The sequence below is a fragment of the Rhinopithecus bieti genome, unplaced genomic scaffold (assembly GCF_001698545.2).
Source record: "Rhinopithecus bieti isolate Rb0 unplaced genomic scaffold, ASM169854v2 scaffold_21201, whole genome shotgun sequence".
NCBI classification, from domain to species: Eukaryota; Metazoa; Chordata; class Mammalia; order Primates; family Cercopithecidae; genus Rhinopithecus; species Rhinopithecus bieti.
The window spans coordinates 508341-522127 of record NW_016810610.1 but is presented as its reverse complement, the minus strand read 5'-3'; the positions used below and the strand labels follow the sequence as shown (position 1 = coordinate 522127).

The following is a 13787-nucleotide window of genomic DNA, read 5'->3' as shown; positions in this document are numbered from 1 at the left end:
CAGGTATTCAGTATTGAAAATCTTTGATTTGGGAGGGAAGTTTAAGAGATTTAGAAGCCCTGTGTGTGGCTATGTTGTGGGTACTGATGAGATCCCTAAAACAGAAGGGGAACAGTTTTAGTGGGAACCAAAGTGTTAAATCCACAGTTCCTCATCACCTAGGGAATTTTTCTAAAATGCACATTCCTTGGCTCCACCTCCAGATATTCTCATTCATCAGGTCTGGATGGGACCCAGGAATCTGCATTTTTATCAAGCCCCACAGAAGATCAGGATACCAACAGTCTTGAGTCTCACTTTGAGAAACATTGATTGAAGGACAGAGTGCTAAACTAACATCCTTCCTCTTGCTGTTCTTATTTGAGACACCTCTCCCAACAATATTACTAGTATTTGAAATGGAATGAAATGTTTTACTTTCATAAAAAGTATGATATGCCATTGGTTTTTTCTTTTTTTTGAGGTGGAGTCTCGCTCTGTCACCCAGGCTGGAGTGCAGTGGCACGATCTCAGCTCACTGTAACCTCCGCCTCCCAGATTCAAGTGATTCTCCTGCCTCAGCCTCCCTGGTAGCTGGGATTGCAGGCACACGCTACCACGCCCAGCTAATTTTTGTATTTTTAGTAGAGACAGGGTTTACCATTTTGGCCAGGCTGGTCTCGAACTCCTGACATCAAGTGATCCACCTGCCTCAGCCTCCCAAAGTGCTGGGATGTGAGCCACTGCACCCAGCCAATATGCCATTGATTTTGTTGGAAATTGGCAAATTGTTTGGAGTATTCATTGAGTCCCATAGAGTTGTTTTCTTTTAATGTATGTTCTGTGAACTCAATTTCTCAAGAAGATTGGTCTAACCTATACTTTTAACGGCAATAAAAGTGATTTATAATTAGTATAATATAACTTTGGAAGTAGAACCCTGAATTCATTCAGCCTTTAATATGTTTCTATGATGATAGGCCCTGTGGAGAAGTTAGTTTATGGTGAATTTTAACCTATGTGTATAATTTGATTTCTGCTCTTCTTTTCATATGGAAAGCAAGATACTTTTGCCTTGAAGCTAATAATTTGCTCATTTGTTTCAGTTAAGATTCTCTTTGTGTTTGGGTGTGTGGATTGGGGGAGGGAGCACCAGCATTTCAAGCAAATCTTATTTCTGTCTTAAAGACACTGGTAAAAATGTCCCTTGAGTGGTTTCTTGGGTTCTCTTTTTTTAAAATTTTTTGAGACAAGGTCTTGCTCTGTGCCCAGGCTGAAGTGCAGTGGCATTATCACAGCTCACCACAGCTTCAACCTCCCAGGCTCAAACAATCTTCCTGCCTCACTCAGCCTCCCAAGGCCTGGGACCATAGGCGCAAGCTACCACACCCAGCTTATTTTATTGTTTTTTCTTTTTAGTAGAGACATGGTCTCACTGTGTTGCCCCATGTAGTCTCGAATTCCTGGGCTCAAGTGATCCCCCTGCCTCGGCCTCCCAAAGTGCTGGTATTACAGGCATGGGTCACTGTGCCCAGCTTCTTGTGTTCTTATAGAGTAGAGGTTTAAGGAAAAACTTAGAAAAGATTCTTATATATTTGAGAGAATTTGGGGGCTTTTACAGAAACCTTCAGTCTAATGCTGGTAACCTTTGAACTTTAAAATATTTTTATTTGTTAGTTTGTACTTCCCTTCCTGCAAACCCTCCCGCCCCACCCCGTGATCTTATAAGAATTAACATGGAGGCTATGTAGTTACAGTAGTCCAGTGATGAGAAAAAAGTTAACTGCAATTGAAACCTCCTGAAAATTTTTCCTCACTAATATTAGTTGTTTTAAGCAGTAGTCAAATTATCACTAATACTGTTCATTGCTTATGGTCAGTGTAAAACATTTTGTAGTTAGTATGAGGAGTGTGATAAACTCCTATGCAATGGTAAAATCATTCTAAAACACAGTTGGTTAAGTCAGAATATTTTCATGTGACATAACATTTATTGCTACTCTGGTTAGGCATGTGGAATGTTATAGAAAAATCCATTAAAATATTATTTTTGGCTTTAAAAGTTCTTGATGTGACTTTTATAAACCATATATTCCTTTTCAGAATAAGGTGAAATCATTGGCTTCCAAAGGAGTACCAAGTGTAATTTCGGAAGATACATTAAAAGGTCAGGATTCCTTGTCAACAGATACAGGACAGTCCCGTCAACCAGAGGAATTATCTGGTGCTACTGGAATGGAGCAAACAGAATTGGAAGATGAACCTCCTCATCAGATGGATCACCTGTCCACAAGCTTGGATAACCTCAGTGTCACCTCACTGCCAGAGGCCTCAGTTGTTCGTCCAAACCAGGATTACAATTTAGTGAATTCTTTGTTAAATCTTACTAGAAGTCCTGTGAGTTATGGTCCTTACTTTTTTCCTCCTCATATTATTTCAATAATGTGCATTTGTTTATTTATTTTATTTTTATTTTATTTTATTTTATTTTTGAGATGGAGTCTTGCTCTGTTGTCCAGGCTGGAGTACAGTGGTGCGATCTTGGCTCACTGCAACCTCCACCTCTGGGTTCAAGCAATTCTCCTGCCTCAGCCTCCCCAGTAGCTGGGATTACAGGTACGCACCACCATGCTGGCTAATTTTTGTAGTTTTAGTAGAGATGGGGTTTCACCATGTTGGCCAGGCTGGTCTCAAACTCCTGACCTCAGCTGATCCACCCACCTCAGCTTCCCAAAGTGCTGGGATGACAAGCGTGAGGTGCCACTTGGCCAATAATATGCATTTAAAATACACAAAAAAGGCTATTTTTCTTTTAGTGTAAAACATTAAATCCTTTTATGTTGAATTTTTTCAAACAACCTGATGTATATACAATTCAAGAATTGAAGGGGGATTTGTTTTTTTTTTCCTTTAGGATGGCCGAATAGCTGTGAAGGCATGCGAAGGCTTGATGCTGTTAGTAAGTTTGCCAGAGCCTGCGGCTGCAAAGTGCCTTACACAGAGCACTTGCTTGTGTGAACTACTGACAGACAGACTTGCCTCCCTGTACAAGGCCCTACCTCAGTCAGTGGATCCGTTAGATATTGAAACTGTGGAAGCAATTAACTGGGGGTAAGCACCGTTACTTGTATTTTCCCATAAAGGTGACTTCTTACACCTACATTTTAAAATCCATTTCTATTTTGCAATGATAGAAATCTTTGAAAAATTGAACACTATTAGTGATCATTAAATGGGAATATTTTCTCAAAGCTTGTATTAAATGTATCAGTTAGTGGTAATGAGTGTGGGAACAATCCAGCTGTTATATAGTTAAGATATTTTTATTTTGTCCATTATACTGGTCAATTTTAAGGGCTTACATTAAAACAATAATTTTAACTGATTATTTTATCAAAACAAAAGCCCTAAAAGAATGAATCTGCTTTTAAAATAATTTCCACGGCCTCTAGAGCAGTCTAATCTGTCTCCTGGCCTGTTTGTACAGAATCTCTTCTACCTCATTGTTTCACCTCTTCTTCCTACCTTTTAGACTCCCCAACTTGATTCTCATAGAGAAATATGATTATTGCAGAATGTTTGTAAGTTATTAAAAAGTATAAAGCAACATAAACAAGTTGCCCATAATCCCACCACCTATAAGCAGCCTAATATTTTGACATAGTCACCTTTTATTGTATTTCTCTGTATTTTTAACCTGTCTTTGTTTTTTCCACTCTATTTTCTGTCAGCATCTATAGGGCAGACCCACTTGTTAACATTACGACTGTATTGCATTTTACGGCAGGAAGAGAAGTATTCCACTCGCTATTTTTTGTTTGTAGATCCTCCTTTACTATGCTTTTCTTCCATCCCAGCAGCTGAGAACCTCCATCTTTTCATTGTTGTTACTTAGTAACGTTTAGGGCAGGAGTGTGAGGAGCTATCCCAGTGTTTTTTCTCCTGCAGCTCCATTCTTTTCTCTTTTTTTTGAGACGGAGTCTCGCTACATCACCCAGGCTGGAGTGCAGTGAAGTGATCTCGGCTTACTGCAACCTCCACCTCTCAGGTTCAAGCAATTCTTGTGCCTCAGCCTCCCAAGTAATTGGGATTACAGGCATGAGCCACCATGCCTGGCTAATTTTTTTTTTTTTTTTTTTTTAGTAGAGAGAGAGAGTTTCATCATATTGGCCAGGCTGGTCTCGAGCTCCTGACCTCAAGTGATCCACCCACATCGGCCTCCTAAAGTGCTGGGATTACAGGCTTGAGCCACCACACCTAGCCTCCTGCAGCCCCATTCTGCTTTAATCTCTCTTCTCCTGCTTAATGTGTGAAAATTATTTACAGCTCTTATTTAAAAGGTTTTCTCTTTGGTTTCTTTTATGGAACGCTCCTCTGACAGTCCTCCAGCATTGCCTGTGTGAATGTACCATACTATCTGAGTGTGCTCATGTGCTTTCATTTTTCCGTACATTCTGAATAGGGTCCATGCTTTTGGATAACTTTGGACTTAGTGATTCTTCCTTGTCTTACAGCTTGGACTCATATAGTCATAAAGAAGATGCTTCAGCATTTCCAGGAAAACGAGCCTTAATTTCATTTCTTTCCTGGTTTGATTATTGTGATCAGCTCATTAAAGAAGCCCAAAAGGTTGGAAATTTTGTGTTGTTTTCTGATGGTTTTAAGATATAAATATCTACTAAGTGAAATTGTAATCCCTAATTTATATCCCCAAATACATTTTAATTGTCTTAGAATACCATGGTTAGTAAAATAAGTAAACAAAAACGTGTGTATGTGTTTGTATGTGTGTATTACAGTTCTGCCCTTTTATATTTCCTTAAATATTACGGTACAGTGTTTTACAAAGTAACACTGACTTCCTTCAGTCCTGCTCTTTGGTGAGATGTTAATACTATATGGACATTGGAATGATTTTTTTGTCCTATTCCTCTTATTCTTGGAAATTTAGAAAAATGTGTAAATGACCCAGTAGCCAACATCTCATCTAGATTTATATGCCAGCAACAAGAGAGTCATTAAGCAAGTTTTGTCTTTCCACATTAATTCAGTTGGGGAGTGCAAACTGATTTATTGATGTTACAAATTATTCTTTTATATTAAAAAAAAAAATGATGTTCCTACTATATTCTAGACTGCTGCTGTTGCTCTTGCCAAAGCTGTTCATGAAAGATTTTTCATTGGTGTTATGGAACCTCAATTAATGCAGACGTGAGTAGCCTGTTTTCTTTTGGGAAAACAAAACAAAACAAAACAAAAAAACAAAAACAGCATCCCTGTGTCATGTTATTAATTCCCTGCTCGTCGTCCTCAGTTCTGAGATGGGTATTCTGACATCCACTGCTCTGCTTCATCGGATCGTTCGGCAAGTGACCTCTGATGTTTTACTTCAAGAAATGGTGTTTTTTATCCTTGGAGAACAGAGGGAACCAGAAACTGTGGCAGAAATCAGCAGACATCCATTAAGGCATAGGTTAATTGAACATTGTGATCACATATCTGATGAGGTAAGCTATGTAATGATTGAGAATTGGACTTAGATTCTTTGGAATACTGGTTTTAATGTATTATACTTGAGATGTTTTCAATACAACCTCTTTTATTGGCTTTAGAAATTGAAAGCATGACTCGCAAGATGGCAAGAAGAATAACTTAAAGATATTTTTCAGTTAGCTTTTATCAATTTTGGTTTCAGATAAGCATAATGACATTGCGAATGTTTGAACATCTTTTACAAAAACCCAATGAGCACATTCTTTACAACTTGGTCTTGAGAAATCTTGAAGAAAGAAATTATACAGAATGTAAACCTTTGTGCCCAGAAGATAAAGATGTGGTAGAAAATGGACTGATAGCAGGAGCAGTGTAAGTTTCCATCCAACTCCGTGAGTTCAGCATTTCATGTAGAGATAGAACTTTCTCTCTCCTCTTATCTATCTCCCTTATCCTCAAAAGAAATACCTCTTACAGTTTTAAAGTTCTTAAAAGTAAAATTAGATGCATTGATACTACCATCCTTTTACATTATAAATAATATCGTGTATTCGTTACATCTAATAAAATAGTATAGAATGTTAATTTGCCTAGAAAATATGCATTATTCCTTAATCCTTTATATTAGCAAAATTATGTAACATTTTCTTAGAACATAGCAGAGAATCTTTTGGTTTAGAAAATGTCATAATAAAATAGTGTTTTTTATACGTCATTAAATTTAACTTAGAGATCTGGAAGAAGATCCCTTATTTACTGACATTTCACCAGAAAACACTTTGCCAAACCAAGAGTGGCTTAGTTCTTCGCCTCCTGCTACTCCAGACCACCCCAAAAATGATGGAAAAACTGAAGTTCATAAGATTGTAAATAGGTGAGTTGCTATATAAAATTTGACTTCCATCTCTCTTACTTGTTTTTTGTTTTTTATTGTTATTATTTTTTGAGACGGAGTCTTGCTCTGTTGTCCACGCTGGAGTGCAATGGTGCGATCTCTGCTCACTGCAATCTCTGCCTCCTGGGTTTAAGTGATTCTCCTGCCTCAGCTTCCCAAGTAACTGGGATTACAGGCTCCCACCATGTCACCCAGCTAATTTTTGTATTTTTAGTAGAGACAGGATCTCACCATGTTGGTCAGGCTGGTCTCAAACTCCTGACCTCAAGTGATCTGCCCGCCTCAGCCTCCCAAACTGTATAACATGTAAGAGCTCTGTTCTTAGATGGTTGCAGAAATCTCATGAACTTGATCTCCTTTAAAGATTATGAAAATAAAAAAAATAAAAGATAAAAATAAAGATTATGTCAGTTTTTTTGGTCTTGCTTATGTAACAAGTGCCAGCCTGCGGGCAACGCTTGATACTAAGAGAAAAGCTCTACTTAATATTAACCGTGGTTAAATGAACCCTCAAAGTACCCTCCCCCCCCCTTTTTTTTTTTTTTTTTGAGACAGAGTCTCACTATGTCGCCTAGGCTGGAGTGCAGTGGCATGATCCCTGCTCACTGCAACCTCTGCCTCCCGATTCTCCTGCCTCAGGCTCCTGAGTAGCTGGGATTACAGTCGCATGCCACCACACCTGGCTACTTTTTCTATTCTTTGTAGAGACAGGGTTTCACCATGTTGGCCAGGCTGGTCTCGAACTCCTGACCTCAAGTGATCCACCCGCCTTGACCTCCCAAAGCGCTGGGATTTCAGGTGTGAACCACCATGCTGGGCCATCCCATTTTTAAAAAATATAAATGGTTTAATTTTAAGTAATTCCCAATTGTAATAACATTGAGAATTGCTGGTTTGCTAAGATGTACTTATTAACCACGTGTGCTAAGTGTGGGGCTATTCCTTTTTGTTAGTCCGTGGTTTTGTGTTTTTTTAAAGTGCTCTTTTCTGTGGCAGTTTTTTTTTCTCTCTCTTTTGCTTCCCTTGCAGTGTTGTCACTGATATACCTGGTTCTGGCAGGTGATTTTCGAGAAAAATTGCATGTGACTCAAGTTGCAAAATTAGGGTACATAAAAATCTCAAGTTCAGTTACTTTAAACCATTTTCCTGAGATTAACAAATATTATGGCAATCTGTCATTATACAGCAATCTGAAGGGGAAAAAAAATGTCTTTCTTAGGCTTACTTCTATTTTAAGTGGAATTAGTAATTTTTAAAACCTTTAAAATAATGAGAATATGTAATCAATGAATTGTAAAAGTCATTCAACACAAGGAATTAACAACGTATAATTTCATTTTTCAGGTTTCCATTTGTATTAATACTTAACTGAACTTGCAATATCACTAGATACTTTAGTACTTATAGTTATTATTGAATTGTGAGAGTATTTGTTATTGATTATGGCCTTTCTCACTTTTACTTTTTTTCCCTTTTTTTTTCACGCAATTGGGCATCTTGCGTAATTGTGGCCTTTTTCATTTAAGTTTTCTCTGTCTGGTACCGGATGACGCAAAATCCTCCTACCATGTCGAGGGCACAGGATATGACACCTACCTCCGAGATGCTCATAGGCAGGTAGGTGAAGTCACTAAATGTTGGAAATGAAATCTAAGAATAGACATGCACACACACACACACACCACTTGTCACACTGCCCACCACCACTGCTCCAAGGAAATGACTTCATTATTATTAAAACTGAGACCTGGCATCTGGCTTGTCCTGGATGGTCCCAGTTGTAGATCAGTGAATTATCTTCATGCTTCCTCTTCACTCTCGAAAGTGTCTCTGGGCCAGGCACGGTGGCTTACGCCTGTAATCACAGCACTTTGGAAGGCTGAGGTGGAAAGATCACCTGAGGTCAGGAGTTCGAGACCAGACTGGCCAGCATGGTGAAACCCTATCTCTACTAAAATACAAAAATTACCCGGGCGTGGTGGCAGGTGCCTGTACTCCCAGCTACTTGGGAGGCTAAGGCAGGAGAATCACCTGAACCCCACAGGTGGAGGTTGCAATGAGCCAAGATCGTGCCTGGGCAACAAAGCAAGACTCCATCTCAAAAAAAAAAAAAAATGAGACCTGGTCTCTGCTGTCACTACTTTTGCTTTGTGCAGGTGACCTTAGTTTGCACTTCACCGATTGTATGTCTCCATCTCAAGATTTCTTTATGCTCTTTAATTGTTTCCCACTTTAAATTATATCTCACCATTTCTGCTGCTGATCCAAAACATGATATCTTAGTAATTCTACCCACCACGCACCCTTGATCCTCATCCACAAGACATGATCCTTTTCTCCTTCATTCTGATGCAGACAGTGATTCACAAGTATAGTCCCTCTGCTGCCCAGCTCTGACTCCTTCAGCCCTTGCGTTTCACCTTTCTACCTCACTCAAATGACTTGATTGAAGGTTTGCGCTTAGGTACTAAATTAAGGAGGCTTTTCTCATTCTTCTTTCCTCTTTATAGCATTTTACATTGTAAGATTTTTAAAATTGTATTAAAAAATTCCTCCTGGAAAGAAAACTTGTATTGAGATAAAATTCAACATTTTAACTATTTTAAAGTGTACAATTTAATGTTTTTTAGTATATTCACAATGTTATGCAACCATCATCACTAATGCCAGAAGATTTCTATCACCCCAAAAAGAAACCCTGTACAAATAAAGCAGTCACTTCTTCTTGACCCCCTCCTCCCTGCCAACCCCCAGCCCTGGCAACCACTCATCTGCTTTCTGTTTCTATGGCTTTGCCTATTCTGGACATTTCACAAAAATGGAATCATACTATATGTGGCCTTTTGTGTCTGGCATTTTTTACTCAGCATAATGTAATGTTTTCAACTTTCATTCAAGTTGAAGCATGCATCAGTTTCTTTTTATGGCTGAATAATATTTTATTGTATGGATATTTTGTTTATCTGTCAGTTAGTGGACATTTGGGTTGTTTCTAATTGTTGATTATTATGAATACTAATGCTGTGAATATTCCTTTTTTATTGAATACAAATTTTCCACTTTCTTGGGTATATGCTTAGTAGTAAAATTGATAGGTCACATGGTAATTCTATATTTAACTTTTTTGAAGAACTGCCAAACTGTTTTCCACAGTGGTGGCACCATTTTACATCACGCCAGCAGTGCATGAGGGTTCCAATTTCACCACTTCCTCGCCAATACTTTTTCTTTTTAAATTATAGCTACCCTAGGAGGTGTGAAGTGGTGTGTCCTTGTGGTTTTGAGTTACATTTCCTTATGACTAATGAAGTTGAGTAACTTTTCATGTGCTTAGCAGACACTTGTACTCTTCTTTGAAGAATATTTAAATCCTGGCCAAGTGTAGCGACTCACACCTGTAATCTCAGCACTTTGAGAGGCCAAGGCGGAAGGATCATGTGAAGCCAGAAATTTGAGACCAGCCTGGACAATCCCATTTTTACAAAAATTTTTTTAAAAAATTATCCATGTGTGGTGGCATGCACCTGTAGTCCCAGCTACTTGGGAAGCGGAGGCAGGAGGACAGCTTGAGCTCAGGAATTTAAGGCTACAGTGAGCTATGATGGTGCCACTGCACTCCAGCCTGGGCAACAGAGCAAGACCCTGTCCCCAAAAAATAAAAAATAAAAAAATTCTTTGCCTATATTTTAATTGGGCTAGTTGTCTTTTTATTATTGAGTTGTAAGAGTCCCTTACATATTCTGCATAGTAGATCCTTATCAGATATATTATTTACAAATATTTTCTCCCATCTGGCAGTTGCCTTTTCACTTTTTTGATAGTGTCCTGTCGTTCGACACATAATTTTGCTTGTTTGTTTGTTTGTTGTTGTTGTTGTTTTGAGACAGAGTCTCACTCTGTCATCCAGGCGGGAATGCAGTGGCATGATCTCAGCTCACTGCAACCTCCACTTCCTGGGTTCAAGCAATCCTCCTGCCCCAGCCTGCTGAGTAGCTGGGATTACAGGCTTGCACCACCACACCAAACTAATTTTTGTATTTTTAGTAGAGATGGAGTTTCACCCTGTTGTCTAGGCTGGTCTCGAACTCCTGGCCTCAAGTGATCTGCCCACCTTGCCCTCTCAAAGTGCTGGGATTACAGGTGTGAGCCACTGCACCTGGCCAAAAGTTTTTAATTTTGATGAAGTGCAACTTAACTATTTTTTCTTTGTGCTTTTTGTGCCATACCTAAGAAATCATTGCCTAACCAAGATTACATCGATTTTCACCTAAATCTCTTTCTAAGAGTTTCATGGTTTTAGTTTATCCATTTAGGTCTTTAATCTATTTTGAGTTAATTATTGTATATAGTGTGAGGTGGGGTTCAGATTCATTTTTTTTTTGCATGTAGACATCCAGTTGTCTCTGCAGCACTAGGTGAAAAGGCTATTTTCCATTAATTGACTCCAAGTGTAAAGTTTATTTGAAGACTCTCAATTCTATTCCACTGACCTATGTACCTGTCCTTATCCTAGCACCACCCTGTCTTGATTACTGCGGCTTTGTAGTAAGTTTTGAAATTGAGAAGTATGAATCCTTTAACTTGCTTCTTTCTCAAAATTGTTTTGGCTATTTGGAGTCCCTTGTAATTCCATATTAATTTTAGGATTACTTTGTCCATTTCTGCAAAAAAAAAAAAAAGCAGTTTTCAGTGTACAGTCTTACACTTCCTTCATGACATCTATTCCTAAGTATTTCTTTATTGTAAGTGAAATTATTCTGTGAACTTCATTTTCTGATCTTTCCTAATGTAGAAATACTGCTGGTTTTCGTGTATTGAGCATCTATCCTGTAACTTCGCTGAAGTTGTTTAAACCACCTCCCACCCCCCAACCCCAGCCCCCACCATTTCAAACTTTCTCCTTTTTTAAGGCTGCTGCAGCATCATTCTTTGCTGCTGCTGCTTTTAGGTCTCAGGTGTCATTTTACTCTGTCCCCCATATTATGATGTGGCAAAAAAAACAAAAATATCTATCAGTGGCCCTGTTTTCTATCTTCATTCCTTTGATATTCTTTTGGTTTAGCATTCATCCTGTCGTGAATTCTCTATCTGAGGTGTCCCCAAAGCTCTAGCCTCAGCCACTCAGATGTTCTTCTAAGACTTCAGACTTTATCTTTCCAAAGTAGAACTTACAATTGATTCCTCTAAAACTGCATCTGCTCCTTTGTTTCCTGCTCTGGTCAGTGGCACATCCATCCTCCTGGTCATCCAAGGTTTTATTTCAGAGTTGCCTGAGTGGGATTCATTCGTCTTCTATTCTCTTTAGCCTCTAGTTTATTGCCAAGTTGTATCAGTTTTGCCCCTACTATATCTCTCCTGTCTGCCCCCTTCTCCATTTTTGCTTTTAGCTTTCAGAATCCTAGTTTACATCTTTATTACCTCTGCCAGGATTACAGTAGCCTCATCACTTGTTTCCCCAGCTTGTTCCTTCTGCTTAGAAACCATTAACAGATTAATCTCATTCAAGTGTGCATCTGAGAACCCCTTCTTCTTTATTAACTCATAAAGTATAAATACTTAGACATCAAATCTTAAAATTCAGGATCCTTTTGGATCATTTTCCAGCCTGCTTCTCTATATTTCTTACTATGACTTTCACTCGCTATCCAAATATAACATTTACATGCATTTATTGATGCTATTCTGTTTGTCTACAAGGTTCTCCTCTTATTTCTCACCCACCATCTGATATCTGTATTTCTCCACTGTCTTCAACATCCAGATTAAATGCCAGCTCGTGATTTATTCTATTTACCCTCTTTCTCCTCTCCCTTCCCAACAGTAAAGGTAACTACTTGTCTTCATGCTCATGGCATTATCTCTCATCTTGTGTGGTCCTTTGTGTTTTCTTTCTTGTCTTGGGGTTGTAATAATCAGTCTCTTGAGGGTAGGATTCATGCCTGATTTACCATTAAATCCCACAAAATATGTACCTTAGAACTTTATACATTTTACAATATCAGTAACTATTTAGTATTTGTTGAATAAATAACCAGAATAAAATATTTCAAAATTTGAAAAAGAATTTTAAAATTTACATAGTCTAAATTTTGAAATTTCTCAAATCTGAAAAATGTACAATTTTTATTTAAATTATTTGGATGGAAGTATGCTATTATATATATCTAATCTGCATATGCATATAGTTAATTCATAATACTTTAAAGTCCACATAAATACATGAATTCATCTGCATTAATACATGAATAAATTAATGGAGTAGGAAGTAACATTCAACTAACAATCAAGTAAAGACAATAAAAGTAAAACATATCTTTCGGCAGTACTGATTAGATTTTTAAACTGCTTTTATTCATTCTGTAAAGTTTCTCTCATTTCCATTTTGTGATTAAAATGGATTGTTTAATATTTATGATTGTTTCAGAAATATTAGAAAAACAAAAAGGATAGAAGACATTAAAATATGACTTTCCAAGTCAGAATATAAGAAGTATTAATGTAAAAATGATTTCTTAAAAATTGAGATTTGGGTCAGGTACAGTGGCTTACTTTGGGAAGCTGAGGTGGGCAGATCACTTGAGGTCAGGAGTTCGAGACCAGCCTGGCCAACATGGTGAAACCCCATCGCTACTAAAAATACAAAAAATAGTTGGACGTGGTGGCACATGCCACCACGCCTGGCCATGTTCCGTTGTTGTTGTTGTTGTTGTTGTTGTTGTTGTTTTGAGACGTAGTTTCGCTCTCTCTCCCAGTCTGGAGTGCAGTGGCATGATCTCGGCTCACTGCAAGCTCCACCTCCCAGGTTCATGCCATTCTCCTGCCTCAGCCTCCCGAGTAGCTGGGACTACAGGCACTCGCCACCACGCCTGGCTAATTTTTTGTATTTTGTAGTGGAGAGGGGGTTTCACCGTGTTAGCCAGGATGGTCTCGATCTCCTGACCTCGTGATCCACCCGCCTTGGCCTCCCAAAGTGCTGGGATTACAAGTGTGAGCCACCGCGCCCGGCTGCCATGTTCTGTTTTAATTTCCGGTAATTTCTAAACTAGAGAGGTCGAAGTAATTTTGCTTTATTAAATAAGGAGAATCTGAAGAGGGAAGGAATATGGAAGAAAACAGTGCTTTAAATTTATTTTGTTTCAATTCAAGTAAATTACATATTGGGGGAGACTTTTAAAATTCAGTTTTATTATATGAAATATTGTTGTGCTTATAAATATTCACACTGCTTCACTGATAACTATCTGTAGTGAAAGACCAGGGTTTTTTTGTTTTTGTTTTTTTCTTTCTAATCTGTCACAGACTAACACTTTTGTAAAATACAATAAAAATTAATTCCTGGCCGGGCACGGTGGCTCATGCCTATAATCCCAGCACTTTCGGAGGCCAAAGCGGGTGGATCACGTGAGGTTAGGAGTTCGAG

At 38.4% G+C, this 13787-nt stretch overlaps 1 protein-coding gene across 2 annotated transcripts in view; it reads left to right on the top strand.

Moving 5' to 3' along the window:
• The window catches only part of FHIP2A (FHF complex subunit HOOK interacting protein 2A), an 81532-nt gene that overhangs the window by 20724 nt on the left and 47021 nt on the right, over positions 1-13787 (top strand). For both annotated transcript variants that reach the window (XM_017892506.1, XM_017892505.1), the window contains 8 exons: positions 2083-2376; positions 2894-3090; positions 4494-4608; positions 5114-5190; positions 5294-5486; positions 5675-5844; positions 6203-6346; positions 7894-7984. In XM_017892506.1, coding sequence (XP_017747995.1) covers positions 2083-2376; positions 2894-3090; positions 4494-4608; positions 5114-5190; positions 5294-5486; positions 5675-5844; positions 6203-6346; positions 7894-7984 — 1281 coding nt within the window. The remainder of the gene's footprint in view (positions 1-2082; positions 2377-2893; positions 3091-4493; positions 4609-5113; positions 5191-5293; positions 5487-5674; positions 5845-6202; positions 6347-7893; positions 7985-13787) is intronic.